Consider the following 25,128-nt stretch of genomic DNA (forward strand, 5'->3'; position numbering starts at 1 on the left):
TCCGACAGCATCGGAATTACAGACTTGGTGTAAGGTGTCTTCTGGAACACTTCGAGTGTGTCTCAAAGCCACCGCCAGCCAGAGCTGGTTGCAATCTGTCACCACAGGCAGAAGAGAGAAAAGAAGAGGCATCTTGTGTGGCCAACTCACACCCAGCTCTAGCCACTGGGGCATCACCCCTTCCCGGCGTTCTTTGATATACAACACCTGCTACGGATGTCTTCCCTAATCTGAACAGCAGGATATCCATCACGTCCACCGTGTCATGGCCGGGGAGGTTCAAACCAAAGTTACCTCTGGCAGGAATCTGGGTCCACAATGAGGCCATGGGGCCTGAGGTCGTATCTTCAGAATATTCCCCTAGAACATTTCATCTCTTAGTATGGAGTGATGCACATCAGCATTTACTTAGTTTCTCTTTTCTGATGGTGCTTTAGAAGAGTTGTAAAAATGTATTGAGGGGGTGAAAGCTCTCCAAAGATGCCCAGCAAGGGAAAAGGAAAGAGGGCCCTTGCTTCCAACTCTAACTCCAGCTCCTCCATCTAATCAGTGAAAAACCACTAGAAAAAGATTTTGGGGAAAAATAATCTACCTGTTTTAAGTATGGAAATTCCTCAAAAAACTAAAAATAGAGTTGTCATAAGTTCCAGCAATCCCACTCTGGGCATGCTGCTGCTAAGTCGCATCAGTCATGTCTGACTCTGTGCAACCCCATAGACGGCAGCCCACCAGGCAGTCCCCCATCCCTGGGGTTCTCCAGGCAAGAACACTGGAGTGGGCTGCCATTTCCTTCATCCAGACAAAACTATAATTTGAAAAGATACATGCACCTCTGTGTTCATAGCAGCACTTCTTACAATAGCCAAGACACGGAAGCAACCTAAATGTCCATCAACAGAGGAGTGAGTAACGAAGAGGTGGTACATATATACAGTGGAATTTTGCTCAGCCATTCAGAAGAATGAAACGCCATTTGCAGCAACATGGATGGACCTGGGGATTATCATACTAACAAAGTCAGAAAGGGAAAGACAAACACCATGTGATATCACTTCTACGTGGAATCTAAAATATGACATAAATGAACACGTGAATGAAACAAATACAGACTCACAGAACAGACTTGTGACTGCCAAGGGGAGGGGGCTGGGGGAGGGAAGGATTGGAAGTTTGCGATTAACAGATCCAAGTTATTATTATTTATATGTAGAACAGATAAACAATGAGGTCCTACTTATAGCACAGAGAACTGTATTCCATACCCTGTGAGAAATCATAATGGAAAAAAATATGAGAAAGAATATATATATATGTATAAGTGAATTACTTTGATGTATGGCAGAAATTAACACATTGTAAGTCAACTATGGAACAACAGACTGGTTCCAAATAGAAAAAGGAGTTCGTCAAGGCTGTATATTGTCACCCTGTTTATTTAACTTATATGCAGAGTACATCATGAGAAACGCTGGACTGGAAGAAACACAAGCTGGAATCAAGATTGCCGGGAGAAATATCAATAACCTCAGATATGCAGATGACACCACCCTTATGGCAGAAAGTGAAGAGGAACTCAAAAGCCTCTTGATGAAAGTGAAAGAGGAGAGTGAAAAAGTTGGCTTAAAGCTCAACATTCAGAAAACGAAGATCATGGCATCCGGTCCCACCACTTCATGGGAAATAGATGGGGAAACAGTGGAAACAGTGTCAGACTTCATTTTTGGGGCTCCAAAATCACTACAGATGGCGACTGCAGCCATGAAATTAAAAGACACTTACTCCTTGAAAGGAAAGTTATGACCAACCTAGATAGCATATTCAAAAGCAGAGACATTACTTTGCCAACAAAGGTTTGTCTAGTCAAGGCTATGGTTTTTCCTGTGGTCATGTATGGATGTGAGAGTTGGACTGTTAAGAGGGCTAGGTGCTGAAGAATTGATGCTTTTGAACTGTGGTGTTGGAGAAGACTCTTGAGAGTCCCTTGGACTGCAAGGAGATCCAACCAGTCCATTCTGAAGGAGATCAGCCCTGGGATTTCTTTGGAAAGAATGATGCTAAAGCTGAAACTCCAGTACTTTGGCCACCTCATGCGAAGAGTTGACTCATTGGAAAAGACTCTGATGCTGGGAGGGATTGGGGGCAGGAGGAGAAGGGGACGACAGAGGATGAGATGGCTGGATGGCATCACTGACTTGATGGACGTGAGTCTGAGTGAACTCCAGGAGTTGGTGATGGACAGGGAGGCCTGGCATGCTGCGATTCATGGGGTCGCAAAGAGTCGGACACGACTGAGCTGATCTGAAGTCAACTATACTTTAATAAAAGTTTAAAAAATAACCTACCTACTTTAAATATATAAACTTTTATTTAATATTTATATAAAATACATAAAATGTTATATAACATTTGAGTGCCCTGACTTCCTGTTCCCAGGTGAGGTCCAACAAGGTGATGCTCTGCCTGATTTCATCTCATGCCGTTAACGAGTGTCCTTCTGGCAGTCTGTTTGGCACCACTGTCTTTCACATTTTTGTGGGGTTTTATTGGTGATTTTGTGTTTTAAATGGCCCCCCAGCCTAGTGCTGAAGTGCTGTCCAGGGTTTCTAGGTGTAGGAAGGCCATGATATACATGATGGAGAAAATACTTGTATTGGATAGGCTTCGATAAGGCATGAGTTATGGTGCTGTAGCCCATGAGTTTAATGTTAATGAAGCGTCAGCATATATTGCATAAGCATACAGAAACACTTAAAACAAGATAGTGCATTGGTCAGTTGGTGAAAAGACCGTGATCAGGGACTCACAGGAACCTAATTCTATATTCCCCCACCTTGTATTCACTAATTCAGTGTTTGCAGCAATGTTATAGAACATAACTGCTGCAAATAATGAGAATAAATATGCTTTTTGACACAACGTTGAATGTGTCAACATTCTTCTTGGAATGGTTTTCCATGGTATTTCTAATCACAGAGACTGCAGGATATACGAACAAAAGGAAGAGTAAGTAGGAAATTATGTACTTGTGTCTACTATCTGCCACTCCCTTCAACATATTATATCTCTTTAGTCTTTGTAATAACTCTATATGGCTGCTTTTACTGCTCTTTTCTTTTCTAGATATGAAATCTGAATCTTAAAGAGAGTAGGCAATTTACCTGAGGTCACGCAGCATGGTAGGCAGAATTCTAAAATGGCCCTAAGATTCCTTCCCCTCTGCACCATACATGCCCTCCATGATACCATCCCTAAAGTGTAAGTGGGGACCTGTAAACATGGCAATGGTCGTATGCCATGATTACATTACAATGCAGAAGTGAAAGAATTTTGCAGATATAATCGATTGACTCTTAAGTCTTGATCTTAAAGGAAATTACTCTGGGTGTGTCCCTCCTAGACAGATGAGTCCTTTAAAAGGTGAATTTCTCTCCTGCTGGCCTTGAAGAAGAAAGCCACAAGTTCTATAGCTAAAAGGAAATTAATTCTGCTAACAACCCTCTGAACTTGGAAAAGAACCCTAAGCCTCAGATAAGACAGCAGCCCCAGCTGACCTAACCCTAAACTTGACTACAGCTAACTTGTGCCCAGACTCTCGATCCAGGGAAACTGAACAACAATACATCAGTATTGTCTTTGGTAATTAGTTACATAGCAAAAGAAAACTAACATACATAGCTAAGGAGTGGCAGAGTCAGGGTTGAAACACAGGGTCCCCTTCCTCCCAAAGCTGATGTTCTTGTCCTTTATATGATGTAATACCACACTTTGGATTTTGCTTGCTTGTTTGGTTGCCATGGGGAGAAGACAGTGGTAGAAGGAAATATGAAAGACATTCAGATAAAATGGCTAGGATAGAAGCCTTAATACAAGTCTTAATACAAAGCGGGTCTCTTCAGCCTTGGGTGGTGGCAGTTACTGTGACTAGTGAAAAAGTGAGAGGCCTCTTAGTGTTGGGGGAGGAGGAGTGGGGGTGGGCAAGCATTTCACCTCCTCTTTCTCAGGAAATATGTAAAAGGAAGTGGGGTTAACAGTGTTCACATAGGGCAAGCAGAGAACTCTGGGTTCACAATGTTAGATGAACCCCACGAAATAGCTGATATGATTGTTTATGATATTCACGAACAGCAACTACATATGATTCAACCAGTAATTAGAAAATGTCAGGTCAGAGACTGGAAGCAGGAAAGAAGCCAGGAATACCATCGGGGAGCACTTCTTGAGTGAGAGAGACACGAACATGGACGTTGTCAAGGCAAGAATAGAACAACTTGGTGTTTAGAGCCAGGAAGGACAGTGTCAGTGAGCATGCTCATGCCTCAACTATGGGAGATTTCAGCTAAGGGCTTTGTGCAGCTGTGGGAAGGATGAACACCTACGAAACCCAAGCTTAATCTGCAGATCTCTGACTCTGATCTAGTGATATGCTATGCTACAAAAGGGGAAGCGCAGGGCAGAGTGGCCAGGGCAGGGATGGGGTTATGTACCATCGTGGGATTAGTGTAAGGGTCATAAATAACACATGTCACACACCTGACACAGGACCTCAGACAGCAAGGAGACCAAACCAGTCAATCCGAAAGGAAATGAACCCTGAGGATTCACTGGAGGGACTGTTGCTGAAGCTGAAGCTCCAGTACTTTGGCCACCTGATGCAAAGAGCTGACTCACTAGAAAAGACCCTGACTCTGGGAAAGACTGAGGACATGAGTAGAAGGGGTCAACAGAGGATGAGATGGTTGGATGGCATTATTGACATCATGGACATGAGTCTGAGCAAACTCGGAGAGATAGTGAAGGACAGGGAAGCCTAGCGTGTTGCAGTTCATGGAGTCACAAAGAGTCAGACAGAACTTAGTGACGGAACAGCAACAAGTACCCAAAAAATGGCAACATCATTATTTGGCTGTTTATTAGACAACAGAAAACTGCTTTGCTCATGTAAGGACGAGGCATCTTTAAATACAAAGACAAAAAGAAAGACAGAAGGCCGTGACCAGGAACACCAGAATCAGGCTGGAAAAGATTTAATTCTTTAGTCACTGAACTTCCTCTCATGGGGCAGCATGGGGGAAGGGACAGCACCTTGGCCGGCACTTCGGCAGAGTTACTCATCTTGCTCCAGACACTTGGCCATCAAGAGCAGGGCTCTCCACCTGAAGGAGGCCAGGATGGACAACTTTATGGTTTTCATCACATGACCCCATAGATAAACACACTGATTACATAAGCATAAAAATGTGACACAGATTCATTTGCTAACCCATTCAAAAGACGCTTTTTTTTTTTTATCACCCACTGTGTGCAAGGCATATAGTGAAGAGAAGTGGGAGAAGTCATCTGCCTTGCCCTCAAGGCAGGGGCTCTGTCCTTGGCTCAGTCCTGAGTTTGGTTCCAGCTCAGAACATGGCATCTACCATTTTAGCTGGAGGGTTATAAATACGTGTTTGGTCAGTAGGACTCATATTTAGGATATAATGGTCCAGTTACAATAAGAAAGACAAAAATAAGTAGTAATTGCCTCCGTTCTGAAACTGGTAATTGCTCTGTTTGAGCTTCCTGATCTGTGGGGCCTGGGAAGCAGGTCGAAGGAGAGAGATTGCAGCACTGCCTACCTGCTGCTCAGAGACATGCCCAAGAGCCCCCAGGAGCCTGCAATGTAATTACTGTAGTCGTGCCAGCCCCAGAGCCCCACCAGCAAGTATAATAATTTCCTATGTAATTATCCTCCAGATAAGAACATGCATCCTCCTCCCAGCCCTTCTTCCTCCCTCTCCTTTTATTTCCTTTCTCTCTCCATCTTCCTTCTTTCCCTTCATCTCCCAAACAAATTCAATAAGGTCCACATCAGGATGCAGAAGAATCCACTCCAAGGTCACCTTGTACCCGGGCCTGGGGCTGCTCTCTCCTTGGAGAGAACACTGACATGTTCCCTGATGTCGTCAAAGAAAGCCTGGATAACGAAACTTTCCTCTGCCTTCCTCCAGAAAAGACTCCTTGGCTTTCTATCTTTAGATCAATGGTCTCTTCCCCCAAACTCCCCTTAGGCTCAGGTGGGGCATATAATTACTGATGCGGAAAACTGCCTGAGAAGATGGCTGGCCCACAGGTCACGGCAGAGATTCTTTAACTCCTTAATGACAAACTGGCACATAATACATCTGGTGAGTCATTGAGACTCGGCACTATGTTACATGCTTTATAGTCGTGTTCAATCCTGACAACAAGCCTAGGAGGTAGGCACTATTGTTATCCATGTATATAGATGAGGAAGTGAAAGGCCAGTTAACTCTCCCTGGATCCCTTCACCAATAAGTAGCTGAGCTGGGGTTCCAATTTGGTCCGTGTGACACTCTCTCCTTGTATTTCATCACCCTGCTCCGTTGAAAATGATAGTCGCTCAGTTGTGTCCAACCCTTTGGGACCCCATGGAATTCTCCAGGCCAGAATACTGGAGTGGGTAGCCTTTCCCTTCTCCAGGGGCTCTTCCCAACCCAGGGATCAAACTGAGGTCTCCCGCATCGCAGGCAGATTCTTTACCAGCTAAGCCACAAGGGAAGCCCAAGAATACTGGAGTTGGTAGCCTATCCCTTCTCCAGGGGATCTTCCCTACCCAGGGCCTCCTGCATTGCAGGCAGATTCTTTACCAATTGAGCTATGAGGGAAGCCTCTGCTCTGTTACCCTCCACTGTATGGGCTTTACCCACATCGCTGCTCTCCCACTTCTGTCCTTGGTAATTCACGGTGCAAATGATAAACCCAAATTCTGTCCTCCAGTTCCCAGCACTCATTCAATGCCCCCTTCCCATGTATCAGGGCCGCCTTCCTTTCATCACAGACAGCCATGGCTCACCTGCTCTCAGACTGTCTGTGGCATTTCCATTTGTTCCCCAGCTAGGCCCACCTTGTTTTGCAGAGGGAGGCAGGTAACATCTGCATTTTAGGACAAGCAGATAACACACCTGGCTCTCAGGACTGGTTCCAAAGCAGTAGGGAACACCAATGGGAAAGAGTGCCTGGAGAATGGGCCCTTGTTGTGCCTCCCCAGTCACAAGGGTGGAAAAGGAGAAGTGGGCAGGCAGTTCATGGAGCCTCTATGCAGTTCAGAACCATCAGTGGAGGTTCATGACAAAACGAAAAAGAGAACTGCTGTATGATCCAGCAATCCCACTCCTGGGCATATATCCAAATAAAACTACAATACAAACAGACAATTCCAATGTTCATAGCAGCACTATTCACAATAGCCAAGACACGGAAACAACCTGAATGTTCACCAACAGATGAATGGATAGAGAGACATGGCACGATGGAATATCACTCAGCCAAACAAAGAATGAAATAATGCCACTGTACCAACATGGATGGACTAGAGATTATCCTACTAAATGAAGGAAGTCAGACAAAGACAAAGATCGCATGATATCACTTATACGTGGAATCTAAAATATAACACAAATGAACCTATCTATGAAACAGAAACAGAATCATGGACACAGAAGACTGATGGCTGCCAAGGCTGGGGGTTGAGAAAGGGATAGAGTAGGTGTTTGCTGTTAGCAGATGTAAGCTTTTATATATAGACTGGATAAACAACAAGGTCCTACTGTATAGCACAGAGAACTGTATTTAATAGCCTATGATAAACTGTAATGGAAAAGAATATATATTCTTAAAATGTGTATATATGTATAACTGAATCACTTAGCTGTATAGCAAAAATTAACACACATTGTAAATCAGTACGCGCGCATGCTCAGTTGCTCAGAAGTGTCAGACTCTTTGCGACACTATGGACTGCTGCCCGCCAGGCTCCTCTGTTCACGGGATTCTCCAGGCAGGAATACTGGAGTGGGTTGCCATTTCCTCCTCCAGGGGATTTTCTCAACCCAGAGGTTGAACCTGCATCTCCTACATTTCCTGCATTGGCAGGTGGATTCTTGACCACTGAGCCCAAATCTGGAAGCCCACTGGGAAGCCCAAATCAAGTATACTTCAATAAAAATATGACAAAGTGAATGTATGTATATATATATATACATATATATATAATAATCATCAATGGATCAGGACTAAGAATATTGGCAGATAAAAGGGAAGACCATTAAAACATCTGTCTGATGGGGGGGAGTGTGGCTTAGAGAAAGGGGCCAGATTATTTTTTTGAACTCTCATCTAACTTGCAAGCAGGAATGGAAAGGTTTACAATTACAATCCATACATAACAAAGTTGCTAAATGAGCTCTGGTCTCCATCCCCCTCAGAAGCTGTGGGTCAGTGTCCTGAGGATGGTTAACCCCACGGGCAATGCTCTTCTCACCAGCAGCCCTTTGACCATCCGTGTGACACTCCTCACTGACTCACTGAAGTCCAGACCAAACATTACGCAAGGCTTGGGTATTAGTGTCCTGCAGCTTCTGTAACACACTACCACAAACTTGGTGGCTTAAGGAAACAGAAATTTTTTCTTTCACAGGTCTGGAAGCCAGAAGCCTGAAATCAAGGTGTTGGCAGAGTTGATTCCTTCCTCAGAGGTTCTGAGGGGCATCTAGTCCATGCTTCTCTCCTAGCTTCTGGTATTTGCCAGCAATCCTTGGCATCCCTGGGTCTGCAGATGGCATCACTCTGCAACTTTTATCTCCATTGTCACACGGCCTCATTATGTTGATGCTAGTCATAGGCTCTAAGGCCCACCCTACCTGAGCATAACTCACTGTAACTAATGAAATCTGCAAAGACTCTATTTCCAAATAAGGTCACATTCTGAGGTTATGGGTAGACATGGATTTGGGAGCAGGGAGCGGGGGACTCTATTTAACCCCGCATAGCTTGCCAGCGGCATTTTTGGCTGATCCCACATAACAGCAAGGAGAGGATTTGGGTTCCTCAAGGGAAAGTCTCAGGTAAACCTTGATATGGGTGGGGAGATGGAGGAGACAGACCAACTTGAGCAGCGTCCATGCCCGACTGAGGCCGCACCCTTGCATCTAAAACAGAAATCAAGTCCAACGGACAAAAGTTAAGTCATGCAGAGAAGAAGGCAACTTCCCCCATAGCTCAAAACAGCCCAGACCGCTTCCCCTTCAAAGTGCAACACTATCCAGGTACCACACCAAGGATTCAATTCACCCTGCACCCTCTTTCCCCAAACTTACATGGAAAAGAGGCAAATTCCTTCAGTCTCCTTTCGTCTCCCTTCTAAGCTCCACGAGGGCTGGGGGTCACCCAGGGGCTCTGGCTGAGATGGAGCTCTCTCAGCCTCCATTCAGCCAAGAACAATCCCAGGGGTGGGGGTCGGGGGCTCACGGCAAAGAGCAGAGCAGAGCTAACCCTCAGGCTCCCCTAAGGCAGTCCTTTCTGCTAGTGGGGACTGATTTCTGAGGCCTTCAGGGAGGTGCTGTGTGGAACTGCATCCAATCTGGGCTAAGTAGATTAGTGCCCTTCCAGGGAAAGGTTTCTGGACAGCTGAGCAGGGCAGCTCCCTGCGCAGTGGCGGGGGGCTGTCATTACAAGGCCCAGACAGGACATAATGACATGCTCCCTGGAGGGAGCTCCTAATTGAATTACAGGGTGTCTCCTGAGCATCAAAGGCAGCCTGTGCTCAGAGGTAGTGGAATAGTCCAGGAGCAGACCTTCTGTGGAGCTGGTGCTGGGAGGGGTTGGGCTTGGGAGGAGCTGGGATGCCTGAAGTAGAGAGGGCTCTGGGGAATCTCGGTGGTCTCGCAGACCCCGGGAGAGAAGAGGAGGAAGCACGGAGAGTGGGGGATGGTAGGCATCCCTGGAGCTCATACCTGAGAAGTGCGTTCAAATCCCATATCTCTCCAGCTTGTTGCAACCAGGAGGTGGTAGAGAGCCAGAGGACCAGGCCTCTGTTCGTTCATTCATTCATTTAACAAGCATCTTTTGTGCCCCTAGGATGTGTGATGAAAGAGAACCAAGTGCTGCTCTGATCTGAGGACGCAGCCTGCTGTGGGACCATTTACTCCTGAAGTCAACTTCTACTTTTATCTACGCACGCCCCACAAGCCGCAGCCAACCCGCCCTTCTTCCTAACAAGTTCTTCTAAGTGGACTAGAGGAGGAGGTGTGCAAGTCACCTTTAATGACTCCAAACTGAATCACGACAAAAGGAGACTTCCCTGGTGGTCGAGTGGTTAAGAATCCACCTTGCAAGGCAGGGGACGAGGGTTCAATTCCTATTCGGGGAACTAAGATCCCACACACCTCAGAGCAACTGAGCCCATGTGCCACAACTAGAAAGCTTGCGAGCTGCAACTACTGAACCCCACATGCTCTGGAGTCTGCAAGCTCCAAGCAACTACCAAGCCCACATGCCACAACTACTGAGCTGGAGCGCCACAACTAGAGCTCCCCGCATCGCAATGAGAGATCCCGGGTGCTGCCACTAAGACCCGACATTGCCAAATAAGTAATAATGACGATAAATTGTGACAAAAGGCAGGAGGAGTCCCTGTGTGGCTGAGGCTCAGGGCTCCCTCTTTCACAGCAATGCTCACACGCACTCCCTTTCCCCGCCTGCCTGGGACTCCCTGAAGACAGGGGTGGTGCCTCTTCTCACAGTGCTCAGCCCACTGTATGAGCTCCATGAATGTCTGCTGACTGTACCCTGAGAGACTGGCACCCCCTCCCCAGCTCCTCTCTGGAGGGAGGGCTCTCATAGGTTCTCTGAGGGCTGCGGGCTGACTATCCTCCTGCTCTAACCCTTCGTCTTTGTGACCCAGACCCAGACACCAGGGTCACAACCTCAAAGGGGGCCCCCTCAATCTGAACACATGTTCCTGAGCCAGCCTTGCCTGCAGCAAGCCAAAGCGTCAGCTGTGTATATTCCTGATGGTGAAGTGGCCAGACAAGGATCCCCTGTGTACCCGCCCGGGCAAGGGTGGGTCTGAGACAACAGCCAAGAGTGATGAGTCCAGATTTCTGAGCTGAGCATTAAGGAGTCTATTTGGCCCTTGCCAAATTCCCTGGGCCCAGTTGCCCCTGAATTAAAGGACAGCCAACTCTTGCTGTTAAGGAAGAGATGTCCTCTTAACTCTTTCTACATGAGAATAAAGTCTGCTGCTTTCAACTTCCTGACCTTATTCTGGTGCTAAAATATGTAACGTAGTTGAAAGAATATGTGATTTATAAGCAGAAGATCTAGGTTTGGACACTGACCCTTAAACACTTTGTGTCCTAAGGTAAATTAACATTTCTTAAATTCAGTTAACTCATCCGAAGACATTGATAATATTAAAAGTGCAATTTTTATTTCTATATAAATATTAGAAGTCTTATTATGTAAAAACATAACAGCCACAACAGTAATCTTTCCCAAAGGTCTAAACAATGCGGAAGCCTAGAAAATCAACACTGTGTCCTATATTCTGATATATTCTCCAGCATATTCCGATCTCCCCAGGGGATCACCCTCTTCAAAACAACTTTAAACAATTAGTGCTAGTGCCTAATATTTTCAAAGTATTTTATATCGATTTGTTCCTTTGAAAGTGAGTTCGTGGCTGTCTTCATTCTACTCTCTCCCCAGTCCTCAAAATAGAAAGTATATATTCTTCCAACAGTCCACGGGTTAACTAAAATAACATTTCTGTCTACTTTGGCTGAACTGTATTAACTCATTGTTGTGACACTAGTTAACTTTTGCTGTGGTTTATGAAAAAAAAAAAAAGGAAACCTAATTAATTGTCAGCTAAGAATTTTCTAAAACCTGGGGTCCCACAAGGAGGGGTAGATAATTAAAATGGCCTGTTATGGAAAGCTGGCTGGGAACCCATGGTCTGGTTTACAAAGCCCACTATGTTAGCAAGGACTCTGGAAGATTCTGGTCTGATAAGGTTACCTGCATCATGGGTCCAGTGGGGATTTAAGTCCCTGTGGATTCAGGAGGAAGAAGAGAGCGATTCACCGAGGCTTTCCCCTAGGACTGGCCCAGGACTGGAGAGACAGTGACAAGTTCATGCTAACGCACCTCAGTGAAATGGAGACTCCTACTTTATCCCATGAAGCTCTTCCCATCTCTCATCCCAGGACTAGAGTTGGCAGATATTTGGCTTTTCTTCTCACATCCACAGCTGAGTCCAGACACAGCCTCAAAAACCCTTTCCAAGATGGCTCCCTGGACAGCCACGACGGACTGACCGGAACTGACCCAGAAGAGAGTCCTACGTTACACCCAGCCATGTGCCCCGGGGCATGGGCACCTGGCAGAGTCGCGCTCTGTGCCACCTGGAGATGAGAATACAGTGGCTTCCGGGGAGTTCCTGGAGAGGCATCAAGTTTCAGCTGCAAAGATAAGGGGGTGGGGGTGCCCGCTGGCTTGTGCTAAGTCCAGCAGACCAGCTGTCTAGCAGGGGAGGGTGGGAAGGGAGAGGCTGTCATTCTATCCGTGGCGGGGGTGCTTTCTGTCCTGGTAGGGAATACAGGCTGCTCTGGAAATCCGAACCCAGGAAGAGGCTGGGACAGTGACTCAGGACCCAAACCGAGTGCACCTGGAAATGACGGCAGGGTATCTTCTGACGCTCATCTCCTGGAGATGACGGACCAGAAAAGGGCAAAGCGGGAGGAACGACCCGGTGGCCTGGAGCCTTGTGCCACCGAGCATCACCCACTAGGAATGCTTTCTGTCGGTCTGGGCAGAAGCCCGTTTAATTTCGGCTGCCGAGTCCGTGGTCGGCTGGGCTATAGTAGTGCTGAGGGTTCCAGAGGTGGCTGTTTCTCCTGTTCTCCAGCCCACCGCACCAGCGCTGATCACTGTAAAATCAGCACTCTCTCAGGGGTACGGCTGGAAAAGGCAATGGCACCCCACCCCAGTACTCTTGCCTGGAAAATCCCGTGGATGGAGGAGCCTGGTAGGCTGCAGTCCATGGGGTCAAGAAGAGTCAGACAAGACTGAGCGACTTCACTTTCACTTTCCACTTTCATGAATTGGAGAAAGAAATGGCAACCCACTCCAGTGTTCTTGCCTGGAGAATTCCAGGGACGGAGGAGCCTGGTGGGCTGTCGTCTATGGGGTCACACAGAGTCGGACACGACTGAAGTGACTTAGCAGCAGCAGCAGCAGCAGGGGTACAGCAAGCCTTACATACTGTGTCAGTTTTGAGGTGACAGAAGACTGTTTTGCCCAGGACTTCCTTCTAAGTGACACTGTCCATCACTTAGAGACACAATTGCTTCGTTAGCTCACCATCGAGACCCCTGGGCAGCTTCATTTTCCCACCCCACCATCCAACTATGGCAGATTAAGCATCAAGTTGGGGATGGACATGGAAACATGTCTTAACCCAGGGTAACCAATATCTATCTGGCCAGTGGCCTTTGACAGAGTTAACTTGAGGGATGGGGAAGGGTGGAGGTGGGGGAGGGAAACAACAGAGTCCCTCCCCTGAGAATCTGAGATAGAAGAATAGAAAGATCTTTTCAGGTAGAAAATAGGGCTGTTGGGCTGTGAGGTTTCATTGAAGTGATAAGGGAGAAGACCACAGAGAGGGCAGAGATGCCAGGAGACAGAGACCATGTGGCTGAGAGGGAGCGTGTTAGACAGAGAAGGTGGTCCCTAAGGCTCTGATGCCTTTCTGATACCAGTTCCAGCCTATGCTGGATCCTTACAATTCAACCTTCTAGTCTTAAAAGTCAAATACTATGTGGTGAAGGCAAAAAAAAAAAAGAGCACCAGAGTGAGTGGTCTGTTTCCTGGGAGATATCAATCTTCTTGGTACTATCATGAGGCTAGTTCTTTCTATCCAAATGCCAGGCTTTCTTGAGGGATACCCACAGCACACTCTTGGTCACTCAAAGAAATCACAGATTAGACAGTAGACAGAAGGCGGTCCAAACACAGAAGCCAAGAGTGTGAACGAGGCAGATGTAGGGAATAGAATAAGAGTAAGACGGGAGATGGGACTAAAGGGCGTGAGAAGGAAGTCACTGAGCTCGAGCAGGAGCAGCAAACATGGCCTGAGCATCAGTGGCCCCTGGAGCACAGACGGTAAAGAAAGAAGGGTGCAGCCGAGGATGTCCAGAAGAGAGCATGTGCAAGAGAAAGCAGTCAAGCCAAAAGGGAGGTGCAAGCAGGGAAATGGAGTGAACATGTAAAGTGTCTGCAGTCAGGTCCAGGCTTAGCCCTAGGGATGGTGGTATGGTACACCTTCCATGACTGCAGCTCAGAAAGAGAGGGTCAGGGGGTCAGGAGGGTCCCAAGGAGAAATCACACAGGACACACAAGGAGGAAACCAAAAGGCAGACCAATCAAGACCAAGGGCTCTGGAAAAAGATGGACTACTGCAAAGAAATGGCAGAATTCATCATCTCTAATCCATAACTTGCTCCACAGCCATATTCTGAATAGGAAGCTACTATCAAGATGTCACTCATTTTGAAAGTACCAACTAAAGTATCCATGTTAAAGAGTTGTCTGCATTATAACTAACTGGTTCTTCATGAATCCTTATCACCAAATGGTAAGTGAACTGGGCTCAGGCAAGAGCAGGTTAACCAGGCTGTGTCCATGCCATGCCGACCCTTCACTAGTAAGGGTCAGCATGCTGCCACATTGAAAACCGAACTCAAATATATACACTCACCAAGTGATGACTCAATTTTAGAGAAACAGATTTTTCCATAATGAATAAATTTTACTTCAACTTTATCTTCTTCTCTACTTAGCCAGATAACTTCCTATTTGTGTATGTGGCGATGGTAGGGTGGGACTGTAATTCCTATGAATGATAACTATCACATCAGCTACAAATGTTTACCTAGTGCTTTCCTTCATGGCCTTTTAGCAAAATCCTCAAAGCACATGATTCCTACAAGATGCTTCTGGATGGTGCAGAATTTAAATACAGGGATTTTGCTCTGTGTGTAGGTCAAGGAATTCTCTCTCTCCAACTATTAGTTACACACTGCTCTACACTAGGACTTCTGATTGGTTCTGGAAGCACAGGTTAGTTTCTCTTTCAAAAGGACAAGAAAATAAACACCTTGAATAAACTGAAGAGCATAGCACTAAATTCTACTCTATTCCTAGCGGAGTTGATGGGGGCACAGCCCAAGGATGGGGAAGGAATGAGTGCTCACGCACGACCCAAACACAGCTGGAAAGTTGATGAAAGCTGGACGACAAGGAAGAGTCCTCCCCACTCACCCATCTCACTTTCCCCAGGTATCCCTTTTTATCACGCTTGTGAGTGAATGAGAAAACTTTGACCTGAAGAGCCAGAAGAGTTGAGACAAATGAAGCAAGGCCCATGGCAGGATCTTTATTGTTATTCCTTTATTATTGCCTAAAGCCCCAACTAGCATCATTGCAAGCAATGCTCAGGGGAGCCTGCTTTGAGGCTGAGACCGTTTCATTTTCTGATTGGCTGGTCATGTGACCATCTCCAACCACAGTTGTGCCTTTCTCCTCAAACCCAACCTGACATTCTCCTTGGTGGAGTCTCCAACTCTGCACACCCCGAATTTTCTCATACCAGAGGGCAGACCAAAGTGAGAAGACCCAGGGCAGGCACACTGAATGCTCTGTTGCCTATAGTCCCTGACCACGTCAAGCAGAGAGAGTGCTGCCCGATCCAGTATTGCCAAGGATGTTGCACCCTTAGACCCTAAAACAAATAAACCAGGAAGGCTCTGGACTTGCTGGCCATCCTTATGGATATATAAGGTTTAAGTATATTTGGCATGCTTTATGGATCCTGAAGTTGGAATATGTCACTCCTTGACATTCTTGGGCAATTTTACTAATTAAGAAAAGAAAAAAAAATTTACCAAGACCTGGGACCTTTCTGGGCACAACATCCAAAGTTCTGCTGAAGAGTCCACATAGCCTCTAATCATTCCTTTGTGTCCCAAAGAGAGGAAATTGTAGTTGAACAACCCTATCTGAAATGTTCCACTATTCTGTTAAACTCCCCTCCCCCATTTAACAATTCACTTAAACAAGGATTCCTGTCTTCAGGATCACTCTGAGTCAAGGACATAGCTCCACTGTGAGTTCCATGAAGCCATGGCTCTGTGGATGGACTGTTTACCTACAACTACAAAGAGAGCATATTACTGGAAATCAGCACTGCAGGCTGAAGAAAGGAGAAAGAAAAGGATTCCAGCTAAGGGGGAAATATCTCTACCTCCACTGCACTTCTGCCCGTGCTAAGCGTGCAGCTTCTGATTTTTCTCAAGTGCAGAAAGGACATTCTAGAAACAAATGATCCTCCTCTATGCATGCGTGCATGCTAAGTCGCTTCAGTCGTATCCAACTCTTTGCGACTCTGTGGACTGTAGCCCGCTAGGCTCCTCTGTCCGTGGGATTCTCGAGGCAAGAATCCCATGGAGTGGGTGGCCATATCCTCCTCCAGGGGATCTTCCCAACCCAGGGATTGAACCCGCATCTCTTATGTCTTCTGCATTGGCAGGAGGGTTCTTTACCACTAGTGCTACCTAGGAAGGCCCTTATCTTCCTCTGCGACCAGATAAAAACTATCCTATTACTCTGCTGAGCCAAAGAAAAAGCAAAAAACCCGACTGTGTTTAGTCAAGTTGGAGAATGTGAAAATTGGATCCTGGGTAATTCCTTATTTGTATAGGTTTTGATGGGAAGATGCCTTTGGCTAAAACTTTACAGAGAAAGCACCCCTGGAAGAGAATGGCCTGCATAATTCTGAAAAAAATACTGCACTATTTCATGGAACAAGGTCTAGCCTGAAGTTAACCATCACCAAGAGATGTCTCAGCTACACTTGTCACTTTTTTCAGCAAGAGATCACTAAGATAAACCTTCTAAAAATTTTTTCTATGAGTTCAATATTTTCCTTCCTTAACAGTTTCAAGGTGAATCAAAAGATTAAAAATAGTCCATAATATATTATTAGTAGTAGTTAAGACATTACTCACAAAAACACTCGTGGATGTGTCCTTCCAGGGCATCTTTCGCCCATGAATTTCCATATTCTTTCCAAAGTTAACATTTTGATGGATAAAAATAAAATGGAAAAGTCCAAATGGGGAGGCTGCTGCTGCTGCTAAGTCACTTCAGTCGTGTCTGACTCTGCAACCCCAGAGACGGCAGCCCACCAGGCTCCCCCGCCCCTGGGATTCTCCAGGCAAGCACACTGGAGTGGGTTGCGGGGGAGACATTAAATCAGCAGCATCCAAAAAAGTCCTTTCTAAAGTCCAGCTTTCTATCATATCTATCTGTGTGATCTTGGACAAGTTGCTTTGCATCTCAGATTCTCACATTTCATAATTTGTAAAACTGGGAGGACAGATACCTTCCAGTTTCAACATTCTGTATTTGCTTGGGAAATGTGGGGTACAGCTTACACTCCATTCTTCTTTAAAGGAGGCCCACTCTATTTAATTAGAGTAGATCTTGCCATTTGCATATTTGACATCTGAGGCTTTGGCTATTCCCAGAGACCCCAAAGGTCAATGAGCTGTAATAATCTTATTTTTGCAGAGGCGCTCTGTGAGTCTGGTGTACAGGAGTGAGTCACGTGTTCAGTGAGTGAGATTAATGTGCAGGTGGCTCGGAAGCCATAATCCCCAGGATGTGCTACAGTAGTAGTCACAAACTACCAGGATTCTTCCAGACCACAAAGATGTCAGTAGTATCCTTCTCAAATATCACGAATTTATTGTAACGTGGGTTTAAAGTAATTATGTACCCACCCCCACACTTCACCTATTTCACTACTATATCTTTAATGAAGGTGACTTTAAAACTTTAGTGGTATCACACACAGAAGGAGAAGCTTTCATTCCCCTTTTATTGAGCTAATCTCAAACTATACTTCTCCCACCTGTTTTGATTTGTCTGTATACCTTGTATCCTCTCCACTGGAGAATAAGATCCTTGGGAGTTAAAATGCCACCTTATCTTGGTCACTTATTTCTCTCCAGTACTAGTAATGTACCTAGGATGTAGCAGACATTTAATAAATGTCCGTTGAGTGACTGAGCACTTTTGATGCACTTAGGCACTCCGCTAACATGCATTTTCTTACTATCTGTATGTGGTACTAATCATAATCTCGAAGGATAGGTATTATTGTTCCTAGCATTGCAACAAAATCGCTGGGACTCAGAAGCTGAAATGACTCGTTAAAGTTACACAGCTGATGTGCGATGGATTCACACCTGTTTGTCAGACACCAGAGCTTGTTCTTCCATCCTACCATGGTGCTGAGGACACGTTTGAAGAAGCAAAGCATAAAACCAAATGAATGAATTCACGGACATAGGCCTGGCTTCGTTCTGAAGATTCAGAGCATTGTGGTGAGGGCAGAAGTGACGGTGCCACTGGGCTTGGTGGGAAAACAAAGCTACATGGAGAGAGAAGGCGCAGAGAGGGAAATTGTTCCAGGCATCACACAGCTTCTGTCTGAGTCCCTCGAAGGTTTCAATTTCAGGGTTCAGACTGTTCCTGCAGTTAGCAGGGTCTCGGCTAAGAGCTAGACTCGAGCTAAGATGGAGTTGAACACTGACACTGGAAAGCAAGCATTCATGATCCAGTCATGCAACTCATCTGAAAAGCCGCTTTCCTTCCTAGGCTTCATGGTTTGGTCAAGAGCTTTAGGGCCTTTCAGCTCTGGGAAGCAGAAGCATCTGGAGCTTGTTAGAAATGAAGAATCTCAAGCCCTACTTTAGATATTGGAAGTCATGATCTGCATTTTAGCAAGATGCCTGGCTGGTTCACAAGCACATTAAAATTTGAGAAACACTACTCTAGAATATCTAGATGATATTCTAAGGTCCTTTCTTGCTCCAACATTTTATGAGTTTAGAATAGTATCCTTCATGGTAACCAAAAAACTAGCATGCTTATTAATTAGGGTGACACAGAAAATCAAGTAACCTGATTACCTCAGTGGTGTCTTCTGAAGAATAGTGTTAACTCATCAGTATTACTATTAATGAGTTTGTTTACTGAGTACATATCATGTACAGGGAATATTGCATACAGTATCATGAATCATTACAATAGACCTGCTAGAGTGACATTATGATCTCCTTTTTATCAATGGGGAAAAAAATCTCATAAATTAATCAAATTTCCCCAATGTGGTTAAATCAGCACTAGAGCCAGAATCCTAATCCACAGAGTACTATACTTAGAGCCCATGGTTTTCTTGCTGTATCATACTGTCTCTAGCTGTAAAATTACAATTTAAAGTATCAAAAGTAGGCCTCCTTTTGTGATAATAGATTAGCAGGTTTTGGACTCATTCTTCTGCAGTGAAGAAGGCCAAGAGGGTAGTCTAAATTCTACTGAAGTCTAAAAAAATAATGCAAAGGAGAAGATGGGAAACCTTAGAATACCTGGGCCAGCATCTCAAACGTGTAGAAGTTCATACATATGTATAACCAATATTACCCAGAAGTGATCATTCATGAGGCTCATTTACACCAAGACAGTAATCAAGCTGAAGACATACATAGGTTTGAGGAGGGTTTAGTCATATTTGGAGATCCCAGGCGCACAGTTGATTACTAATGAGGTAAAGAAATTGGGATCCCAACTTCTGATCTCTCAAAATACTACTCTTTGGTGCCCTCAGCAAATTGGTACTGAATGGGAGGGACCGCAAGTCTCTCCAGTTATGGCCAATGCTGATGTCATTTAGTGCCTGACAGTAATTTATCTACTGACATTGCCATAAATACGCATGAAATTTCATAGGGGTTTTCCTCGCCATGAGGGCCTTCATTTGTATGTATAAGCATCCTCCCCAGAGCACACCGAAAGGGAGAGTATTCTCTAGAAAGGCACAGGTTTTTATTAATGCTAAAAAGAGATTATCCTTTCCCGCAAAATAACTAAACAGGGCTCTAATAAATCAATCTGTCAATGGCTATTTCATTTCAGGGGACAGTATCCCCCTGTTCCATCTGGCTGGTGTGGTTATGACCTACACTGAGCGCCTATGTCTATTTTTCAGAAGATTCTAGAGCTGGGAGGAACTGCAAAAAAGAGCCCACCTCGAGGCAAGGAAAGTATTGCTCTTCCCACTTTTCAGATGAGAGCTTTCATTTCCCATTGAAAGTGTTTTTAGCAGGTTCTTGGAGCAGTTTGACATCTCCCACTTCCTACATGTGTCCCTTTGGTTCCTCCTATCTTCCCCTGCTACTGCTAATTGCTTGTGGATATGAGCAGCAATTCTGAGACAAGGTTCCCCTTTCTCATCCCCTTCCTTCTTGACAACCCTAGAAAGTCTGGTCTCCTGGGCAGAGTCAGTCTGCTTTATTCTTTAGAGATATCCATCCGAGAACAGGACAGAACACCCAGTACAAGACGTTTCAATGCAGAGAGGCCTCAGAGTGACAGAGGCAATAGAAACGTAAGACCCACAGTGTCTGAAGGGTTAAATGGGCCAGTGACCTGGGAAGTGTTTTAGGAGAACTCTGGACTGTGAAAAGAGATGACCACACAGAAGATGTATTTTTTCCCACAATTCCTAAGAGGCTTCTCCTCCACTGCTTAGCCAGATTCTAGAGCTTAGACCTGTGACTAAAGACTGGTGGCCGCTGCCCTGGGAGCTCTGCTTCTCTAAGATACCTCCAGGACTCAAGCCATATTGATTCATTTCACCTAGATTGGGCAAGCCTCACACCATAAAATAAGCCTATTGATGCTTAAAGAGACTGCCAAGTTTCAATCAATTTTGCAATTTCCAGATGAAGGAGAGGTGCCTGAAATCTGCTTATATAATACAACTGCATTATGGTACTGGAAAAACATAAGCCAATGCCACTCACGTTCTTGAGGATGTCCAGCTTGGACTATCACTGATTCAGAATGGAAAGGACTGCCTTCAAAGCTCATGTAAGCCCTTGGCCTGAGAAGAGGAGGAAGGAGAGACCCAAGCAGTCTCCTAGATCTTGCTTCATCACAAGACTCTCCCCAAATCTGACAGCAGAACTTCCATCATCCCACACCCCCACCAGTTATCATTTTGAGTTTCAGTGGACAAAACGTTCTTAGGTCCTGTGTGCTTAGATCCTGCACGGCATTCCTTGCCCGAAAACAATTTAAAGAGAGAAAACTGAAGGAGATTTTGGAAGCAGAACCTGGCAGGAGTGTCTGCTGATCTTGCATACCTGTGATGGAACCAAAGTTTGACATTAACATGAGTATAAGGAAAAGTTTTAAAGCATGGGGCAAGAGAGAAGGGGGTGACAAGGGATGGAGGCAGATGGACTACGGAAGGGTTACTTACACGGTTTCATCATTCTTGAACTCCAACTCCCCATATATGTCTTCAAAATCCTCACCACCACCCTTGGCGGTCCCTTCTACTGTCCTAAAGGGGACGATGACTGTGCCCCGGGCACCTGATGTCCGCAGAACCTTGACCTCCATGACACCGATGCTTTCACTGACATGAATAGTGTCACATTCAAAAGTGAAGATGCCTGCGTGGTCATCATCCAAGATGGTGACTGTGGCCACACAAGGGGACACCAGGACAGCCCGAGGCAAGGGAGGACTATTGAGTGCTCTGGGAGACATCCCCTCCTCAGGCTGCTCCTCCTCCATGCGAACGTTGCTCAGCCTCACAAAGAAGTGTTCATCCTCCTCAAAAATGTCATCATCGATGATGCCCACAGAGAACTCCTTCTGGGTCTCTCCAGGCTTTAGAACCACAGTACCCTCTGTGAACTCATAGTCAGCCCCTGCATTGGCAGAACCATCCTCTGTTTTGTAGTCCACATACAGGGTCTTGGACGTGTCCCCGCCTTTCCTCACCACTGTCAGGAGCACAGCCCCACAGTTCTCCAGGCACTGGTAAGAGCACGGGTCAAAGAAGACCTTGGAGACAAAGTCCTCCGGCTCATCGGCATGCACCTCGCTCATGCTAGAGGTCTTTTTGGCTTGTTCTGCTGCATGCTTCTTCAGGATATTGCCCGCGCCAGTCATCATACGGGTGGCCTGGATCCGGTAGAAGGCGCGGCTCTTCTGCTGATGGGAGAGAGCATAGTAGTTAGCCATCTCGACCAGCTGATCTAAGTCCTTCTCTGGGTGTTTTTGCTTCAGATCCTTGAGAATCCGTATCATCTCCCTGCGGGACTCATCAACTTCCTTCCCTTCCAGGGGCACCAGGTGCCCATCAAGGAAGTGGGAATTCATCATTTTCCCATCCATCTCAATGCCCTTGGGGTGGTCACCCTCAGTCTCTATGATGATTCCTCGGTGTTTATCTGTGCGGTACTTTTTGTGCATGTATTTGTAGAAGAGCAGTCGCTTATCTGCCACCCAGGCCAGAAGGACACACACTGGAAAGAAGAAGAGAGTGAGGAGGCCTTCCCAAACCTGGACCACACCAGGAGAGAAGACAGCCAGGATCATATAGAGCCAGATGTAGGCAAAGATGCTCCAAGCAGCAGTGACAAAGAAGACTCGTAGATGCTTGATCTTGCGAGTCTCTCCATCGGGGATCACATAGACGCAGATACCAATGATAATGAACATATTGAAGGCTGCGCTGCCGACAATGGTAGAAGGTCCCAGATCACCAGCAATGAACCCATGACCACACACCTCAATTAAAGACAGGAGGATCTCAGGAGCAGAGGAACCCAGGGCCATAAGGGTCAGGTTGGAGACAGTTTCATTCCAGACCCTAATGGTGGTTGTGCTGGTCTCTCCATTGGGCTTTTTGATAGTCACCTCTCTCTCTTGAGAAGTGATGACTTCAATAGATGCCATGAAGCGATCAGCAATGATGGACACCCCGAGGAACATGTATATCAGGGCCACAAAATAGACAATGACCCTCGCAATCTTGTCTCCAAGGGAAGGGTTCTCCGGGTACCAGATTGGCAGGATGACACCCTCCTTGCAGTCCGATGACCCTGTACAGGACTCATTGTTCTGCCCTGTGCTGGGCACATCCCCTGAGCCGCCAGCCTCTGCCCGAAGACCATTCAGGAAGAGCACAAAGGTAATCAGCCCAAAATGGAGGAAGGCAGAGGTGAGAGGCTGCAACCTTAACCACGCCATACACAAGACTTAGCCGCCGGCTTCCACTGCAGCACCAATGGTCCTCCTGACAGGCCAGAGACCTAGAAGAGATCAGAGAGGCAGGAAAAGGCATGAAGAAAAGGAGACAGCTTGGGGGAGAATGGATACCTTATATGTATGGCTGAGTCCCTTCGCTGTTCACCTGAAACTATCACATTATTAATCAGCTATACCCCCAATAAAAAATAAAAAGTTTTTTTTTTTTTAAATAGGACAACAAATGGCAGGTTCCCACCAATAAAAACTGATGCTTCATCTTGAGTGACATATTGTACTAACATATGGGGCAGTCTCTCACTTGGAAAAATGGATGTCACTGGGAGGCTCAAATAGCTGCTCTGTCCTTAGGACCATCTGGTAGAGTCAGTAGAAAAATGGCTTAAAATAGCTGGGAATATTGGTAATGGAAATTTAACTGATACCCCTTTAGTCCTGCCTCCCAACCCTTTTGTTATCTGTGAGAGTTCTCAAGAATTAAGTTAAATTGGCCAAGTATAACAGGAATCTTCATCCCCACTTCTACTGTTTCTAGGGTTTTCAGCCTTCCTTACCACACTGTCATCATACTCAAGAATCTTGCAAAACATAAGTTTACAGGAGTACATGCTGAATTGAACTGTTATCCTGGACTACTCTCCTGCAAATGGAACACCTTGCTTTGTGTGCAGTTGAGCCCAGTTGGGAAAAACTCCTTCCCCAGATGAAAATTTAGGGAGGCAAGTTGTAATTCTGAGATTGCTTGAGAAATCAAGAGAATTGATAGTGAATACTACCTGTCATGTAGCTAAACCGAAGCCCTGTAAGTGGTGCCCAAGGCCCAGTCCATAGCAGTCCTTAGCCCTCCAGCAAGACAGGCTTATGAAAGAGTTTAGGCATCCAGTTACGGGGAGATGAAGATCAGTCAGCCACTCTAACTTGAAACCCAAACACTGCAAGGGCCAAGTGGTAGGAAGCACTAGAAACAACAGGCAAGTGATTCTAAATAAGTTTTTTTAATCTGTAGGCAAGATTTCGGGATGAAATTCAGCCTCCTCTGCTGACCTCAAGACACTAAAAGGTGAACATGAGTTCAGAAGAATGGAAGAAATTCAGCTGAAACTACAATTATCTTTCTACCCATTGTCTCATTCAGATGGAATGAGACTGCAAATAACTATTGAATACCTTAAAGAAAAACAACTTGCCCATGTTTCCACCTCTGTTACAAGCATGTAGGAGTACTGTTAGTAATGGAAGAATGCTGCTATTCTCTACTTGCTCCTCCTCCTTCTCTGCTGTTTCCCATCTCAGAAAATAGCACTTCCATCCACCCAGTTTCTCAGCCTAGAAACCGCTGCCTGTTTGCAAGCCTTTCTCTCTCCAGTCCAACACAGAGTCCCATCAACTTTCCTCCCCATCTCTCTCACCACCATCACGGCCCATTACTTTCCACCTGATGAATTTACTCAGTCACCTCCTCACTGAACTCACTCCAACTCTGACCTTTTTCTATTCCATCTTCTCTTATAGCCATAGTCATCTTAAAACAAAACAAAACAAAAAAAGCCTATGCTCCTTCTCCCCTATTTGAAGCCTTTCGGCATTTCCCCCTCACTTTCTTTCTTTTTTTTTTCTTCCTTTTTTTAAAATTTAAATTTATTTATTTTAATTAGAGGCTAACTACTTTACAATATTGTATTGGTTTTGCCATACATCAACATGAATCAGCCATGGGTGTACATGTGTTCCCAATCCTGAAACCCCCTCCCGCCTCCCTCCCCATACCGTCCCTCTGGGTCATCCCAGTGCACCAGCCCCAAGCATCCTGTTCCCCCTCACTTTCAATATAAAGACCTGCATCCTCACCATGACCTGCTGAGCCTCGCGCGAGCTACCTTCTTCCTCGTCCCCCTCATCTCTTGCCACTGTCCCTCTCACTGCATTTCTGCAGTGATGGCCTTCCCATCAGGTCCTGGAGTACACCATCTTATTTTCCACCTCAGGACCTTTGCCCATAACATGACCCATGACCAAAAATATCATTTCTTCTTTGCACCCCCACTCGTAACAATGCTTTAGCTCTCAGCTTGAATGTCACTTTCTCACAAAAACTTT

General features: G+C 45.7%; 1 protein-coding gene across 8 annotated transcripts in view; it reads right to left on the minus strand.

The window, feature by feature from the left end:
- SLC8A3 (solute carrier family 8 member A3) overlaps positions 1-25,128 on the minus strand; it is a 168,290-nt gene that overhangs the window by 120,775 nt on the left and 22,387 nt on the right. For all 8 annotated transcript variants that reach the window (XM_027552290.1, XM_027552289.1, XM_027552291.1 and 5 more), the window contains exon 2: positions 21,230-23,075. In XM_027552290.1, the coding sequence (XP_027408091.1) occupies positions 21,230-23,013 (1,784 nt within the window). In that variant the 5' untranslated portion in view covers positions 23,014-23,075. The remainder of the gene's footprint in view (positions 1-21,229; positions 23,076-25,128) is intronic.

The sequence above is a fragment of the Bos indicus x Bos taurus genome, chromosome 10 (genome assembly GCF_003369695.1).
Source record: "Bos indicus x Bos taurus breed Angus x Brahman F1 hybrid chromosome 10, Bos_hybrid_MaternalHap_v2.0, whole genome shotgun sequence".
NCBI classification, from domain to species: Eukaryota; Metazoa; Chordata; class Mammalia; order Artiodactyla; family Bovidae; genus Bos; species Bos indicus x Bos taurus.